Raw genomic sequence first — 19,409 nt, 5'->3', positions numbered from 1 at the left:
AAACATTAAATACACAGATGTAAAAATATTAACATTTTTTATGACAAATTAGGGCTTTGAACGTTATAATCACCAGGAAAACTACTAAAATATTTACAGTTTTAAGCTTTGTTGAGCCATAAATTGCACAAATTGTTTGCACGGAATTCATGCTGGTGGCTTTGAAAAACCGTACTTACATGTTTTCTGTAGACGCCAAATAAATGCTAGAAAAAACATCCTCAAATGTTAAGTTTTAAAATCAACAAATCAAGGGAGTTTTTTTAACATACCTTAAATATGTAAAATATTAAAATATTAAAAATACACAAATAAGAGTGGGCAAAAGTTTTAACTTTTGGAATACAACAAAAATATTTTGTCGGCTACTGCATATAAGTCATCGAGTAAGCCTATCCTCTTAACTAACTAAACTCTCTCTCTTTTTTTTAAATAAACCCCGGCGGACGGCGGCTATTATTCCGTGCGCCTGCCGAGTGGAGTGAACAGTGGACACCGAGCGCGCATTCTATGTAATTCGAGGAGAACTAGGAGAAGTATTTACTTTTCAGAAGTTTCGTAGCCGCGGCCCACGTGTAGAACACAAGTAATTGCAACTGGCTTGTTTCCGTGTGTATAGTTGGTTCGATTGATAATTGATATACTGATAGTGTTATGAGCACATATCTGTAACTTGACACGATTGGAAAACATATATATTTTTTTTTGGAAATAATACGGATTTTTGTAAGTATGTATTATTTCTGCTTGTAAAAAAACAAAATAACGTTAACCCTAATGGTGGTGCCAAGGCACCTGTGGCACCTACCGTGCGCACGCCTATGGCACAGATGAATAAATCTAATTTTAAAAATTGGGCCCTACGTATATACGCGCACTAGAAGTTATACTTACTTGGCGTGATAAAATACTACCTTAATTTTGCATGCAAATAATTAATAGAAATAAAATAATAAAAAAGGACTGGAGTGATATAATATACATGGTTGGTAAAGTATAAATTCAATTTAATTAAAAACTTTAAATAAATACTCAGTATTCAATATTAATATAAACATTAATAATATAATTTAGTAAAATAATCAAGATAAATTTTAATTAATATTGAAAATCAATAAATATTTTGACTGTTTATTCTAATTTATTAATTTTAAAATTTTTTTTAAAAATATTAATATTAATAATAATAATAATAATAATAATTTATAATGAAAATAAATTATATGTAGAGGAACATAGCTTCACTTATATAAATACACTTGAAAATACAAGTGAAAAAGTTTTTAAAGACAATTTATATCACTAATATTCACAGTAAATAGTAAATGTTTTTGATTATATGGACCAGTATTCAATATATATCACAAAAGTATATGAATCAAAAGCAATTTTTATTTGTGTGTAGACATTTTTCATCCTGTCAATTTTTGTTACATGTTACGCATGTATCGTAAAAATTTACTCTCATTATTTTTTCATAATGCACCTAAAGAAGTATAACCTAATGTCACTTTTATAAATACACTTGAAACATTTTTTAAGAAACACAATTTCTATCATTAATACATATTCACAATAATTAAATGTATTTATTAATATGGACTACTAATCAATACCAATCATTACAGTACAAGATTTAAAAGCATATATGTATATAATTTTTTTTGTGTGTAAGCTTTTTTTTATCCTGTGAAAATTTTGTTGCGTGGTGCGCGCGCATTGTAAAAACTCACTCTTATAATTGTTTCATAACGCACCTAAAGAAGTATTACTTCAAAAAATCAAATACTATAACAATTTGATTTGAAAATTGCATTAAACACAAAATTTTTGCTGGCACAAACCTTTACTCGCTAAATCCAAATATAAATTTTTGAGTTTATTACTCACATACCTAGCCTTTTTGCAAATGGGACATATGTCTAACAAAATATTCTTCTTGGCCAAAATAAAATATTCCAAATGCAGCTGCCAGTCAAACGATTCACTTGCGCAGAGCCACCGTGCGAAAAACCATATATGACTCTATTCAGATATAGCTATCTACGTACACGGCCTGCATGAAGTTTGTATGCAGATGTTCAAGAAACCTATTCAATTGACTGTGCCACCTCGGCACAGTTTAAGTCTATCAGGGTGACATAGTATCCCACAGTCTCACAGCATGTCAAAATGGATAAATAAATTCCTTTGACAAAGTCTATATTAAACTTTGTTGCTCTTAGTACTTGTGCACACAGTTTCTTCACAGTAGACTTAACTCGCTAGAATTTGCACAGTGTATATAAGTTGCACAATGATTGCAAACCAAATGCACTGCCATTTTTACGGTACGACTTAATAAAGCAAATGTCTGTTACTAGTTCGCGAGGCAACAAAAAAAAACCAACTGCTTTCCGTGCACAATCAGTGACCGTGCTGCAGTTCAAAAACATGGCTTTCTCAGTAAACTACACAGGTTCTGTGACAAAATCCACACTGTGTTCCTGTCGGAGGTTTGCAAGATTTTCTCGATCGTTAAAGCCGTAACACCAAAGGGGTACCGGGCCTTACTAAGTTTGTTGCTGAAGCATGTATTTGTAATCCAAAGGGGCATGGCATAAGGGAACAGACTTACTTGGTGAAGTGCTGGCAGGTGGTGTGCTGGTTCCTTGTTGTAGTGTCCAGTGAGCTGCGGGAGCCCCGCTGTGTTCCATCCTTACGCGTGCTCGCACTACACGAACCGCTCATCTCACTAGCCACCGACACACTTCCCTCGCCGCACTGTGCCAGCTTGCCAGACTCCCGCACCGTGGCAGTTATTAGAAACAGAGCATAGATACTACACAGCCTTATTTTATTGCTCTAAATGTTTAAAAATAAATTCCAAAAACATTAAATAAACCTAAACCCGTTACCGTTCAACTTATTAACAAACTGACTTATTAACCTGATACAAAGTTAAAGAAAACAAATTTAAATTATCAAAAAAATGAGGTGAGCAACACCTTAATTTTTAATGGTGTAGTATCCTAAGATAATATGCTTTTATAAATTTGTAATCTTGGTAATGGTTTTAAATGAATTCATTATTTAATCATGGGTAATTGTTTATAAATGGTATCAGGAACGTACACAGAAATATTTTTTTTGGGGTGGAGGGAGAATCACTGTGCTCACTGTTTTATTTTCAATTTCTTTCCTTTTCGTTGGTGAGAATGATAGATTTTTATAGATTTTTTTAGAATTTGAGGGGGAAGGGAATATATTTCTCCCTCTGCAAACACTCCTGAATGGTATTGTGTATTTAATAAGTGTTTTATTTAATTCTTTTGAGAACGTTATAAACTATTGGTGGCCGACTTCACTCTTTTTGAAGGCCAGATATTTTTTAAACCAACCTGTGGGCATATCAATTTTTTTAAACAAATCGGAGGGCCAGACATATATAAAATAATATTAAATGTCTTACAATAGTTATTTAAATTGTATTATTTGAGTGACCAATTAATGCAATATTTGACATGTGTTGAAAAACAAAAAATAATTCTCTTAAAAACAGTATATAAAAAAAAATAAAAATAAACTATATCTAAGAATGACCATGAAATTATACATAATGTACAAATATATATAAAATATTTAAATAGTTCTGTGAGGATGTTATGGCTTCATAACTGTGTCTCCTGACAACATTATAGGATAGATTTTGTAACTAGTTTATGTACAAAACCCACCAAATAGATGCTGTTTATTGTCTCTAGTATCCGAACAAATAACTTGTAATCCATTTATAAAATGTGCGTAAAATAAAATAATTTCATTCTGAAATGAAATTGTTTAATAATGTATGTGGAACTATCTCAAAAACAGTGGCTATCTTAACCAGTAAATAAGTTACATTAAAACTTCATAGCCGACTATTTAAATAATTTAATAATGTGTAATACCTAAGGGCGCTACTTTCATTAACTTGCCATGGAAAAAATGTAAGAATCACAAAATTATGGCACAGTTGTACAACTTGAAACATCAAATGTCCTATTGAGTAACTTACCTCAATGATAACATAAACCCTGTGTACTATGCTAATTGTACATATATGTTAGGTAGTGTTTATTCGAATGTAACAGAGTTCCGATGGACAATGACCAATATATCAATTCAGGTAACGACAGTTTTACTCAAGCAAGATACAGAGGTGTTTCACAGCAAATCAAATGAATGATTCTAATTTGCAAATACTGTTTATCAAAGGGAAACTTAAAACACTTCTCTACAGTATAAAAGTTATACCACATCATGGGCACAGCTAAAGCTAGACCTCTGGACAAAATATATCAACTGTTAGCAAGTATTTCCAATAGTTCATTTGACGTTAACGTTACATCTAAGATTGGTCGGAACTAAGGTGCATCATACAACAGTTTTAGTTACAGCAAAGATGGGATTCAACATAAAGTGTTGCTGTGAAAGTTCTATATGATTTGGTCCTTTATAATAAAATTATAGTCACTTTAAAGTGTAAGTCAGTTATTCCACTCTAGTATTGAACAAAAAATAATAAATCTCACTTATTAACAGGACTCTATAAGTCAACTTACTAGGTACTTGAAGTCTCTGGTATGCTCTGCAACTGAAGCTACCTCAATTCACTGTGCGGCTACCACCTGGGTCCTGGACAGCACTCCCATGATTTTCAATGACATTCCTACTTTCTATGGGGTTTGGCGTTTCGTGCTGGTGACCACTCTAATAGCTTTTAGATCGGAAAAACGAAGTCATCGATCATTGGTAGTCTGCTCCTACTGGTCACTGTCGAGGGCTGGCAAGCTCCGTCTCGTCGACATAGAATTCACTAAAGGATAGTGTTCTGGTTCATCAAATTATTTCCAGAACTAATTCTCCTCCGGTACTTGTTGTTACAGTTGTAGAATCAATGGATTACTTCTCTCCAATAGCTATCAACTTTCTTGAAGTTCGTCAGTATATTAAAAGACTTGACTCAGTCGTAGTGGTCATGGTAGAAATCACGAACTGGATATATACAATAAATATTCTATAAATTGTTCCAGCATTTATAGTTTTCAGGTAGCTTCATATAAATACTGATTGTTTCATTATGTTTCTTAGTTTTTTACGTGACGATAAATATTAATTTCTGGAGCTCTTTTTATGAACATATGTCACTTATCGTGACCAAAAAAATAATTCTTAATATTCTAGAACATTTTTACTATCATCACGGATCCCAAGTCAGTTGTCTGTTTATTAAACAGCGAGATTATGTCAAATAGTGGGTAACTAAGAGTGGTCGGACCAATCACATTTCTCATTAGAGTTTTTGTCGCCATTTACAAATTTTCTCTAGTCACAGACCACCATTTAATATAATTTTTATATATAAATAAAAACTAATTTATTTAGTAACTTTAGCTACTAAACTGTTTATTCCATGGATAAAATGTTCATAGTAGTAATGATAAGTAACACACAAAGAAAAAGTTATAAAATGGATATCCACATCTATGCTTGTATGAAACAAAATGGTTGATTTTGTGACAAAATAAAAACTGCTATAAAGGAATACTTTCTACCCCTTATTGACACAGTTTATAATGACTGGCTTTGTGACAAAACACCTATCAAGTCTTTCAAATATTTAGCTACACTATGAATTTTCTTGCCCAATCTCTCCCATAAATTTAAATTACTGATAATTAAAACTTTCAAATTCATAACCAAAAGCTATTTCAGGCATCAATTGCATATTTATCTTTTAAGTACTGAAGTGTTCAAATTTTCTTTAATGTCTATATGTTACATACTTTTCTTAACAACCTAGGTTTCATTACTGTATAACCTAAAGGTTTGTTTACTTTTGACAACCAACACGGCTGCCAAAAGGGAGTGAGTGTGTGCAGCTAGTGAACATTCTTCCTTCAAGTTGGGGCAATGAGACAGTCTGTTGTATGACGTCACGAGCAGACGAGCTGGAGCGAGAGTGTGCTCTCGAGAGAGAGTTCATGAGCACCTTTCCTGTGGAGCCAATGGCTAAGCACAATCCGTGTTGCTCGAGGCTCGTGCCCTCGTAAGATGTGTGCTCTTGAGTGTTGTGTGTGTATGTTGTTGGTTACAGCATGACTGTTGTTCTTTATGTTGCTTGTCACACGGATGCTAACTGTGAGTATGTAGAGTGTAATGCATGTTAGATATCAGAAAGTGATGGACCACGTCTTGTATTTTGGTCAGTTCCGTGATTTGATCAACACTTCAGTTCATTACTTTCACGAAGGCGTGAGTGTATCCACAGCAATTTGCAGTTTAGTAACTCCATGCATTTTTTATGAAAGAGTAATTGTGTGGCAACCGTACACTCATTTGGCTATGTAGTTTACAAAAAAGCCATGACAAGCTTAAAAATACTTCACCTTATATAACTTTTTTTTTTATCTCGAGAGTCCTGAAAGCATGCTTGCTAATCCACATCAACTAGCTACACTCTCATGCTAATTTAACATACATTTGACTATTTATTAACTCTCTAAACTAAAAATTTCATTGCTGCCAACTGTTACGGATTGTCCGTAGCCATTATTGATTTAGATTAAATTACAGAAAGTTATTTATTTGTTACATAATCAAAAAAATTTAATGTTAAGTCAGAATTATGTGTCTATTAGCATTTTATACAATAACTTTCTTGCATGTAGCTGGTTAGCAGTTGATTGCATACATAGCACAATAATTTTGGTAAAATTCAATTTTTTTTAAATTTAGTTAAGCTTATTAGGTGTGCTATAGAAACTAATTACCCCCAAAGAGATTCAAGAATCCAAGCATGAAATGCTTGCATTAATAAATTATGGTTAGAAGATAGATTTTTTTGTAAAGCACTTATAAATATAAATCATGATAGTGCTGATATCTTAAGGCACAAACATTGGGCAGGAATTATAAAATTTTCGGACTAAGATGTGATATACTTAATAAAAGCAAATGTGTAATTAGTTAATATGGAAGTGACTTATGAGGTAATGGAAGAAAAGTCATGAATAATTACTGCAGGAATAGAGTATAATAAAGTATTTTGAAGTTTTGCATCCTACATTTTTGTAACAAACTATCTAATTGAAAGTATGACAGCCATTCCATCACTCTTACAAAATATATAGGCATGGAATAATAGAATGGAACTGGCATTCATACCATCTTTTTAGTAATAGAACACTGTTTTGGAATCCTGTTAAATTAATTTGAGAGGAAACTTAAGGAGTAGGCCTAATCATTTCAATTTGGATTTACAGTTCAATCATGTCTGAGCATGTAAATTGTCTAACCAAGCACTTTTGTGCTGTACAGCTTAAATGCTGTTCACATCCTCAAATCTTAGACAGCCTGAAAGTAAAAATTGTTTTAGGACAGCTATTAATCCAATAATAAATACTTCTAAAGTTACTGGTGTATCAATCAAACAATGTATGTATGCAACAATGAGTCACATAACACATAGGTAACTCTAAATCTATATTGCTCGCTATTTCATAAAAATATGATAAAACTAAAATGGTTTGAATCGAGACACCCTTAGTTACAGTCAAAAGTCATAACTTCTAGTGTGACTTCTGGTGTAAAAAAAAAAAAAGTCATTCTTTGAAGATTGTAAACAAAGTAACAAGGAGTTACAAATTGATATGTTTGACATTTGAATGTTAAAATTCAGCAGTTGAAAAGTTTAATTCTTAAATTTTATCCTGAACTAAATAAAAATTGTGGTTGTTGTTGAAGGAGACATTACTTGTTTTTGTGGTGCAACTTGTAGTTTATTGGGATGATTGTTGTTTGTGTTTCACGTCATACTACTCTGTGTTAATGTTGGCACTGGTTATTTCATTGGCATCTCACCTCACTGACATGACTAATTCAAGTTGCTGTCTCGAGAATACTTTCACCCACTCTCCCATGTGGAATAACATTCAAATATTGGTTGTTGAGAGTGAGAGATAGGAACCTAACAATTATTTGTTTGATTTTAAACTTGGCTTTGTTAAATCATTGGCTATGATTACAACTGTAATGATACTGCCAATATACACTGTGTCATGGTTTTTGTAAAATCCTAAGAGTGAACTCTGCCGTAATGAATGCAAATTATCAATATTAAAAGATAAAAAAATTGTTAGAGCATAAATACTTTGGAAACCAATATGGCGTCTTTGGGTTCCTGTCTCCCCCGTAACTGTGACCTTAGGTGTTCTGTACCTGCTTTCTGTCACGGCTGATGTCGAGGTCTGCTCAGTGGATGTGACTGCTGGTGTGTGAATGGCCTGTAGATAGAGTAGCTTGTTTGTGCTTCCCAGTGTACTAGTGTGTAAGGTTCTTGCCTACCTAAGGGTGTGTTGTTGATGCACATATGCAAAATGATTGTTTTGATCATGATACCTTTACCCACAACACATTTAATTGGCTTGCAGCTTGCAACCACGTGGCTTTGATTGACCGCACTTTGTTGGATACAGTGAGTCCTGTGATAACATCTGCTACAATGCTGTTCAATAACAAATTGGTTTCGCCATTAGCTTCAGCTTTGCTCTCCACAAAATATCTTCTGTGGTACAATATTTCAGCTGAAGCATTTTGCTTTAAAAGATAAAAACCATTCTAAAATGGATACAAAGTCATTGCTTAGTAACATCCTCAGGTTGGCAAGTACTTAAACGGTGGGTCGAGGTGGAGATGTTAACAGAAGGGAGAGGGGGTAGGAGTTTGCACCAGCATGCACGGCCTTGCGGTGCCACGCACCACGCATGCGTGTACTGTACGTGTCGCCTGTCTACTTCTCTCGCAGTGATAGTCACAGGCACTTCTACTCAAAACCCAGTAGAAACTCGTAAGTCATCACTGATGCCCTGTACATGTTCATGTTTCTCTGCTGAGCAACGAACATAAGCCAAATCGCTTGGACGTGTAACCTCAGTCGCTAGCTTGTTCTCAGCACACGAGTGCGCCCTCTACGTTGTGTTTCGGAGGTACGGACTGTTGGGATCATGGTGTCTTCATGGTCAGGACGGGAGCGCGACCTCACATACCCGCGTGGTCCCTGACGGGCACGGCATGCTGGTGTGGCTCTCTGCCGGCAGCTGAGTGCTTCCAAACCGCCCATAGTCGAGCGAAGCTGTTAGAACAGCTGCGTGGTTCACCGTCTTACCAAAAACATAACTTTAAAATAGATTGTACCTGACAGGGATTCTCTCTTTGTTTTATTAAAATGAGAGAAAATACTAGTGCACAAATAAGAAATAACATGTTCTTGTTTGTAACGATCTTGCAGTTTTGTGTAGCGCCAGTGGGTGCATAAATATGGTCAGGATCAGTTTTTTGGGAAAAGGCATTTTCAGTAATGTTTTCACAATATCAATATGTGTTAGCCTTTAAAAATAAACAATTTAAAGATATTATATGAGTTTTTAGTGTTATTTAGCTTGAAAATTATAGCAAATGATTTTGTCAGAATGTTTGGGGGCGTGAACCTCAGGAAGCACCCAGTCGCCACGCGCAGAAGGGGAATGCCGTGCTCTCCGCCCGAGGTATCGCGCTGAGGCGAGCCGGACCGCGCGCTCACATCAGCTGTTCCAGGTGCCCACAGCGGCCGCTCGCAGGCACCTGTACTTCAACGTTCTGCGCGGCGACAACAACGTGACGCTCACGGTGGAGGGTGGTGGCGTCAACGCGACGGTGGTGCAGCCGGACATCGCCGCCACCAACGGCATCGTGCACATCATCGACCGTGTGCTGGGCGTGCCCTACGCTACGGTCAAGGAGAAGCTAGCCACAGACCCTATGCTCAGGTGCGTCCGCTCCCGCTTGCTCATCCGGCCTCTGAGCCTTTGCCGAGGTGTTGCTTTGAGTCCAGAATCTTATCATTGGTGGTGTCTTATATTCATCAAATTTATTAGACTCTTGGATGCACCTATTGAGTTTATTTGATGGAAAATGGGTTACAGCTTACAATATTCATGACCTACATTTGCAGACAGGCTCAACATTAAATTTTTACAATTAAATGTGTTATTTAAATTGAGGTGCATTTAATATATTTTTTGGTAAAACTTATTCTTTTATAGAAACTTAAGCATAAAGAAGTATGCTTCATAGATGGATGGTGTCTTAAATTCAAGAAAATACTGTACTATTTTTATTATTATTTATTTTCTTTTTTTTTGTAAATGCATTTACCCATTGTGCATGCTGGATTGCTTGCCAAGATGTATGAAAATTAATGAAAATGGTTCTGCATTCCACTAACCAACGTATACTTCATAAGTGCCTGTGGAGATCTTGCGGAAGGGGAAGGGATGCCATCCCACTATCTCCTGAAGGGCATATTCCGTGCGACCAACGGAACAGCGGCAGAATGTGTACGTGTAGTACAGGAAATGGAAGCAATTTAAGTAAACCTTCTTTTTAAGTATTTTTTTATGGTGACGGAGCAAGGTGATGCAATAATACAACATTGGACTCATGTTTGGTAGTAGTATCTATGTTCTAACTAGTCTAAACAACCTGACTGATTTTTTGTAGTTTTTTGAGTACACAAGGCTAATGCCATAGGCCGTAGCAGATTTCTTCCTCGGTTGCTTGGACTTGCACAGTGTTGACTAAAGTCATGCAAATATATGTTAGATATAAAAATTTAAATGAATTAGTTAGGCAAAGACCCATTCTGTATCGCTAACCCATTACTTGTGTCATGCATATTACATTTGCGTTCAGTCTGTTTAAATTCTGTTGTGCCAAATATTTTTGAGCAGAGTTGTAATTTATGGAGTTCGAGGCCAATTCTATCTTGTGATGATGCCTCAGCATGTGATATAAAAAAAACATTTCTGCTTACATTTATCCCTCACTTAGCACGTCTTCAGATTGCATGGATTCGTTTAGCGCAATGTGAATTTACTGCCCCAGTCTTGAATAGCACGTCTAAATTTCAGTTAGCACGAAATCTGGGATGGCAAAAAAAAAAATTGAGTACGATGCCACAAAGTCTGTTTCACTTCTGTAAACAACAGATGTGCCATGGGATACAGTTAGCCAAACAAGGGGGGGACAGATGCAAACGCAGGTCTGTCTACGCTATCGGCTGTTTTACAAACATCAGCTATGACAAGTTAAATTGCGGCTAGGGAGTGTAAAGGACCAAATGTTTTTACATCCGTGTGTATGCCGCCGTGCCGTACCGTTGTCGTCTGGCCACAAACCGGGCCGTGAACTCAGTCTAGCCAGTGGCAGGGAATTCACTCAAACAAAAGTAACATCTGCCCATTCAGCTGCCTGTAACTGTATGTGCTTGATCAATCATAATGCATCATGTTAAAGTATTTGAGATAAAACTAGAAGTATTACGGTGCGCAGATTGTCATGAAGGCCACTCTTATGTTGGTCGCACTTTAGTTTTAAGCAAGTCAACTGTGCGCATAATTGTACGAAATAAGGACTCTTACCAAAAGTTTAGATACATAAGTCTGATGCTGTTGGTTTTACTAGCGGGAATATATTTGACATTAGATATTAGAACAGAGATGAACAGATGATTCACATGAAAAAGGTTGTTAAATAAATGTTGCAATGAAAAAAATAACATTTGGCTTGACAGAATTGGTGTGAACCAGGTGGTGATACATGAATAAGCACTTTAATTTTTTTAATTTAAAATGTAACTATCCGGACAGTAATATCGGTTTCACTGTCAGTAAAGGATGGTTTGGAAAGTTACGTGAAGTGAGTTGAAGGTCACGCCCGGGGGGCTAGTCAGCCAACCGACTGACGATAAAGTACATAGCCATGTATCTCCCTTTTATGCGGTGTCGTATTTGTTATACAAAGTGTGATAGGAGGCATATAAAGATAAATGGTGTGACATATTTATTGCTGAGTGTTATTCAGCGCATTTATATTACGCAAAGTATATTTTCCTACACAATTTTGGAACACATTAAATAAATTAGCCTTGCTTTTTATTGAAATTATTGCTTCAGAATATGCAGTTTTGAATAACACAAGCATTTTTAGGAACAAATTAGTATTGCTAAGTGAGGGATAGGTGTTAACAAGCTTTGTGTCATTGTGTAAATATTTGTCACACCATTAAAGAATCTGTAAGGCAGATCTACAGCAGTGTTAGGAAGTATTGTGTATATACACACACACACACACGCACACAGAGAGAGAGAGAGAAAGAGAGAGAGAGAAAGATATATATTCCTTAGAGATATTACATGTTTCATTAACGAAGAATCATCAGATTAATGTCTGGAAATTCTGTTTGTGGGTTTTTCTGAACATTGTATCTGCGAAGTTCAGGGTGAGCATAAATCCTGTTTTTAGCGTTTCTAATACAATTATGTTTCCAGAGTAAGTTCTTTTTTCACTTAAACTCACAATATTTATTTTATTTGTTCCAGCAGTATTGCGTTTCTGGAAGTATGAATAACTACCGTATGGTTATAAAAATTGTACGTACAGTTGATTATAAAAACCAATTGTACGTACAGTTTGAAAAAAATCAACTTAGATTGCTCAAATTGTAGAATATGTAGGGCTAAAATGGCCACTTGATACACCATATTTTTCTAATTTAGTAATATGTATATTAGTCTGCTACGTGAAATTCATACAACTGGAAAAAAAAAATATATAGTAAACTCTCGATTATCCGTGTTAATTGGGACCTTCCGATGCCCGGATAATTGAATGCCCATAAGAAAACCCGGATAATCCGTTTCACCACTTAAAAATTGTGTATTTACTGGCAAAAGAGTGTCTCTTCAGTAGAATTCTATGAGTACAAGCAAAGGCTTTGTATACCGTGTCCCAGCTTATTGGACCGTAAACAATACTGGCACTGTGTTGCCGCCATCCTTCTCCTGTCCCCTTTATTGCTACGGGAGGGAGAGCGGCTTCAGTCCCAACTCAGCATCTCCCTCCACCCTTTTAACGACCTATTATCCGGGGTCACTACAAAATAAGTGTCTGAACCACAGCACAATATTATACACCTTTCCCCCCCCCCCTTCCAGCTATTGCATTTTATTTTTCTACCTCGCGCGGCAAGATATTGTTTCTTGTTAATTCCGCCTATTAAAATTAGGATGCACTTTACAGTCATAACTACGAGTATGGGATACTACGAGACCTTCGAAGTTACGAGAGTTTTGAAATGCACCGTCAGTTTGACTACGTAAATACTAAATAGTAATCCTAAACTAATCTGGTTATTACGAGTGCTTCCTTGTTGGCTGTTTCGTAAGAAAGAGTGATTTAAATGGCATCTTCAAACAAGGAAAAATACCGTTAGTTGGAAGGATAAAAAGGTTCACGCAATAAACAAAGGCTGCAAAGAGAGAGAGGGCCGTGGCTATGCTGGCGCCGGGGCTGTAGACCATGACTCGCACCTAGCTGTCCAGAAAGAATGATGGCTGTTGTTGGGTGGGGGTTTTTTGGGTGAGGAAGGGGTGTCTGGTGGCGAAAAACATGTTCCCTTTCTCTATCTGTCTCTCTCTCACTCGGCGTTTTCAAGAAGCCCTCCCCTTCTCATTGTGTTACTGGCTGCTTCGGCCGGTAGAGGGGAAATTCCTAACCCCCCCCCCCCCCCCCCGGTCTGATCTACTAGCAAACTGCAAAAGTTTTTCTTCACTTTTATTAATGTCTCGCACGGTTTTGGATTACAATTTCATATTCCTGTGCTAATTTCGCGGCAGTTTCTCCTTTTCTTAACCTGTCCACAACTTCTAAGCTATTGTCAGCACTTTACGTTTCCTTTTACCAGACATGATTACAAAAACAAATGTGCCTGGGAGAACTGATGTAAATAACTGCGTGAAAAATGCCTCTTCCAGCCGTCCGGAGTGTGGGAAGGTAAAAGAGGTAGAGGGACCTTTTTTTTTTTTTTTTTTTTAGCGTGGCGGGGCGCTTTGAAAAGAACGCTTGAAAAGAAAAAGAAAAATAAGGGGGGGGGGGGGGGGGGGAGTTGAGCCGGAAGCAACAGTCAAGGCATTCCTTTTTGGTTTAAAGTGTGACAAATTGACGGGTGAAGGTGGCGGGGGAACGAGGGTCTGAAGGGTCAGCAGTAAAAAAAAAAAAAAAAAAAACCTCAGCGCAGTCGCGGCATAGCTACACCCCGTCATTTTTTTTACAACTTCATAAAAAAAATCAAGCACGGATAACCCGAAAACCGGATAATCCAGACCCGGATAGTCGAGAGTTTACTGTATATATATATATATATATATATATATATATATATATATATATATATATATATATATAATGTTCTTTTAATAAAATGTTACATGTATGGTTGTTAATCAGAACATTGTTACTATTGTTTGTAGAATATATTTTTTTACTGAAAATTATGTTTCTGTTGACACGTGTTCTATTTCTTGGATTTTATAATTTGATCACCCTTGTATTAGTTTTAACTTAGCCAGACCCCAAAGCTGTTATAAACCGGTGTTTGAATCATGAATTGAATCATAATAATGTCTGTGCTACATTTTATTCTTGCGAGGTATTTGCCACATGTAGCCCTTGAGCGGGTGCCATTATAGTTGAGCTGTAGATCACGCTCCTCTCTCTAAGAGGGTCTGGGGTCATCTCCTGGTGGATGTTTCGCAGTGGTAATACGAGCAGAGCCACTCCTCTTTCCCCCTCCTGTTCACTTTCTTAGAGCTCCAATCGCCTCTCATCTCCGGCATCAACTCCAGCAACCTTGAAATAAACAAGACGTTTAGCCCAAACAAATTAATAAAAAAGTTTTTGTACGTTACCACCAAGATAAATTTAATTCTAGAATGGTAAATTCACATGTAATGCATATTATATTTACATATATGTACATGTATATAAATATATGGGTGTTACTAATACAAATACAGTAAGTATAAATGTATTTATGTATGTAAGAAAAAATGTATGTATATATGTGTGAATAAATTTGTATGTGTGTATATACTAGGGAAAATCAGAAAACCTTGTATTAGATGTGAATTTTTATGATGCTGGTAAATCCGTGAGAAACCAGTGAATTTTTAAAATCCATTGGGAATTATCTGTTTGCCTAGCAAGTTAAAAAGAGCTTAGTTGAAAAATTGCATGCCTTGCCTAAAATTGCATTTTATTCAATTTATCAATGCTGTTTAGGCCCGTTCTAATTTGACACAGAAGCAGAGACGGATCACATAAACAGAGATGGATTACATAAACTGAGACATATCATGTAAACGAATCTCACGGAACGGAGTATCTACAATTACATGTATGCAGATGCGGACCCATACGCATTCGTTCAGCTATTCTATTTACATTGTTCCATGCAATCAATAGAAGCAGAGTATTTGAATGTGGTGGTAGCCATGTTTGTTTTCTAACTGGTTTCCACTTGTTACATTTCTGTGCATTGTGGAAGCAGTAGATGTTTCGGGAGATCCGTCTTCGATTATGTGATACGTCTCCGTTTCTGTATCATTGTAGAAAGGGCCTTTATTACAGCTTAGTTGAAAAACATACTTGTCATGCCTACAAACTGCATTTTTGAGCACTATGTACTGGCGAACTGAGGCTGTGGATGTGACGTGACATATGACACATGGTATGCCTGCTTGGATTGTTGAGAAATGTCTGGAATGGTGAGTGGGAAGAGAAAGGGAAGCCTTTCGCTCAATTTCTTTCTTCTCTCGTGTTTCTTTTTTAATCCTGAAGATTTTCAAAGACGGAAATAGATACAGAACCTACGACTGAAAACTAATACAGTGATTTGACACGTGAAAGATTGGAAGATCTCAATTGTTATTAATGTAGTAACAAATTATTAAAATTCTTAGAAAACCCTAAAAATTCTGAAAAAATCTGGAATTTGGTTTTCCAAAAACGTGGCCATATGTATCTACGAAGGATTTTATTATTATATACCCGGTGTTGCCCAAACTTACCACATCGTGAAGAGACTTACTTACCTTAGTCAATTAAAGATTTTCAAATACAATGCAATAGCTGTTTTTATGGAGACAAATAAAGCGTCAAAAAAATTATTGTTGAAAAAAGTGAAATTTTAATTTTTAACACCCCGCAACTCCCCCTGGGAGCTGATTTTTGTACAATTCTTTCTTAGCCTATGCATGACTTTTAGTTCTGGAGAATTTTTTATGAGTGTGTCAGCAAGTTAGTGAGTGGTATTTCATCTGTGTATACACACACACATGCACGCACGCACGCAAACATGCAAACACGCACACACCTACCCCTATACATGTACATATACATATACATATATACCCTTGATATCCTCGCACTATGCACTATGTATCGTATGTACTATGAACTATGTTTATTCTCCACATGCAGCAGTGCAAGTTAGACTCGACTGAGGAGTTGGCAAGATGTCGCTATTGTTTTCCTACAACTCCGCTCAGAGCAGCTTCGCTGACTGTAAAAAAAAGGAAAGGTTTTAAGCTGAAATTTAGGGTGGATGAGGTGAGGCACGAGCTGAGGAAGGTCGTAGATTTTTAAGTCCTCAAGGTAAAGTGCTTAACCATCTTCATAAAGCCAATGATTATCATCTCCTGAAGACAGTGCTACCTTTTCCACTCTCTCCATAAACATGGTGTGGCAGCATTGGTTTACGATTTGCAAGTTTAATTATCAAATTTAGCTCATGCAAACAATGAAATGTACGTTTAAACGTTTACAAACAATACTCCACAAATGCTCATTTTTGTTCAAATCAATAAATATAAAATGGTAATTTGACACATAATATATTCAAATGCATGAATTCGCGTTAGTATTTGAAGGCTGGAATGCATAAATCATTTTTCGTAGCAAAGAAGTCAAATAAAAATAAAACGTATCGAAAGAAGCAAAGCAATTTTGTTAATTTTTTAATATCTAAAACACATAGTGAAATCAGTAAATCTCTATATTCTACCCAAGTAAATACAATGTTAGTTTTGTATTCATAAATTTGCTTGATTCTGTTACTGATGTAAACGTACAAAAATACTTCTGTCACTGAGGAAATAACTAACAGTGCTTACCATTGGTTCTTTGGTGTACTATGCCGTGATGATCATGTCACTGAAGTAAAAATCCTAAAACGTCTTTGAGTGCCTTTTAAAAATCAACTAATGAAGCTCTATATTTTTACTTTTCTAGGAACTGTACTAAGCTGAAAAGACTCCTAAAACTTTAAATTAAGATATCCTTTTTTCCATTAGCCGATTTTGATTAAATAAAGCCTATATGTTGCCCCAAGCTAGGCTCAAGTTACCTTTGAAAACCGCATGAAAGTTTGTGCAGTAATTATTGAGATTAGCTTGTTCAAACAGACAGACAGAAGTAGTATAGAATAGGGCATACTGGCGCACGGCTTCTGGCTGAGGATTGAAGATTGTTTACATTGTGACGTCACGGCGGCCATCTTGGAGGAGTGTAACGGGACACAGCGTAACGGGACAAGTTTGACCTTGACCTTTGACCCTCAAAATTGGGCAAAAAATGCCCAAAATTCCTCAAAATTCGTCAAAATTTACATTTCTGTGGAAAAAAATTCCGCCAAAAAATCTCAAAAATTCCACAATTCAAAAATCAGGATTTCGAAAATCCTCAAAAGTCGTTTTGCCCTAGAAAGAACCCAAATTCCTAAAAGCGGCTTAAAACTCCTAAGAGCTAGCCGCTCTAAGCCGCCGAGGTCATGACCTTGAAAACTAGGATGCCATGACAGCCATATTGGATGATGACGTCACCGTTGCAATTTTGGTTACGGCCGCCATCTTTAACTTTTTTATTTATTATCCGATTTTAATGAAATTTTTTTTTAAAAAATATAAAAAAATTAAATAATAAAATTTTAATAAATTATTTATAAAAATCATACATTAACGACACAGAGTTCGGAGTCCTCGGTTCGAACTCGGTGAGGGCAAAAAAAAATTAAAAATGGCGACAGGCTCCTTCCTCAATGGTGGGTGCTAGCAGACTGATTCCCACCACTTTTTTTCAAAGCATATATATCGTCACCTAGTATGACGTCATGTCCGCCATCTTGTCTTCGTTGCTGGAGACCACCATCTTGTTTTCGGCCGCTAGAGTGCGCTGACGCCATGTTAGTTTAACTCTTACCCGCTAGAGTGCAGTAATCATTTATTACTAAGGTGCCCGCCATCTTGAAATTTGGCCGCCATCTTGGAATCGTGTAATTATTTAGCTAGAAATTCGGGAAAAGTTCCAAAATTCATTAAATAAATTTGTAATCTATATACTGATTGATTAGATCGACTAAGGTCCTTGGTTTGATCCCAGGATGATACCAAACAACTTTAATACTTTAAAAAAGTACCACTAAAGTGACAGGTTTGAGAAAATAAAAACACCGCAAGTTCTATTAAAAAAAATTTTATTACATACATACTACACTAATACAAGTACAAAAAAAAATACACAGACAAATTACTAAAGCCTTGTGGATTTCTCGACGTCTGCATCTGCCACCCACGAATTGAAGCGAGGTGGAAAGCCCCACCACTTGACGTAGGACAGTCCATTTCTTCGTTTTATAATCTTCTCCACCAAGTACGTATCGGGATACAACGTAGGCTGAATCTCTTCGGCATAGAAGCCGCCATGGATAGGTTTGTGGTCCAAATCTTCGAGGTAGTAGGTCCTAGGCTCTGATTCACGAACATGTGTCACACGGAAAAGTTCGGGACTCCAGTTCGCAGTGAAACCTTTCTTGAAGATACCTTTCTGCTTGGAGATTCGCACAATGTCGCCGACGTTAGCTTTACGCTTTCGTGGATCTTTCTTCTTCGTGTTGGGAAAAACTGTTTGAAGCAGGCGATTATCCTTTACGTCCTTTGGCTTCATTTTCGTGGTAGAATGCACAGTGGAATTATACTCGCTTATTAGTTTCGGCAAGATGTCAAGCCACTTGTAATTTCCGTTAGCCGTGAACTGCCGCCACATCTTGGAACGCAAAGTTCTGTTAAACCTTTCGACAACGGAGGCTTTGACGTTACTAAATGTAGAGTAGTGTTTGATGCCATACTTCTTCATCAAAGCCTTGAAGGTCGCATTGTAGAATTCTTTCCCGAGGTCCGTTTGCAGGTGCGACGGTACACGTCCATCACGCAAAATATTGTTCATGGCCTTGGCTACGTCAGTTGCAGTCTTTGATTTGACAGGTCTAGCCCAAGCGAACTTGCTATAAACATCGATGACTGTCAACATGTACTTGAAACCTTTATTCAATCGGGAATACGGTATCATCTCAACAAGGTCCGCCTGGAATAAATCATCAATTCCACGAACTATGACTTTGCGACGAAGGTATTTCCGTCTAGCAGGAGCATGAAGTTCGCGAGCGATTCCGGTTC

At 36.6% G+C, this 19,409-nt stretch overlaps 1 protein-coding gene across 3 annotated transcripts in view; it reads left to right on the top strand.

The window, feature by feature from the left end:
• The window catches only part of LOC134527853 (fasciclin-1), a 222,445-nt gene that overhangs the window by 136,563 nt on the left and 66,473 nt on the right, over positions 1 to 19,409 (top strand). For 2 of the 3 annotated variants that reach the window (XM_063360812.1, XM_063360814.1), the window contains exon 8: positions 9,607 to 9,827. In XM_063360812.1, the coding sequence (XP_063216882.1) occupies positions 9,607 to 9,827 (221 nt within the window). The remainder of the gene's footprint in view (positions 1 to 9,606; positions 9,828 to 19,409) is intronic. The other variant, XM_063360815.1, reaches the window with a different exon arrangement.

The sequence above is a fragment of the Bacillus rossius genome, chromosome 1 (assembly GCF_032445375.1).
Source record: "Bacillus rossius redtenbacheri isolate Brsri chromosome 1, Brsri_v3, whole genome shotgun sequence".
NCBI lineage: Eukaryota > Metazoa > Arthropoda > Insecta > Phasmatodea > Bacillidae > Bacillus > Bacillus rossius.
This window is presented reverse-complemented; position numbering and strand designations above follow the sequence as displayed.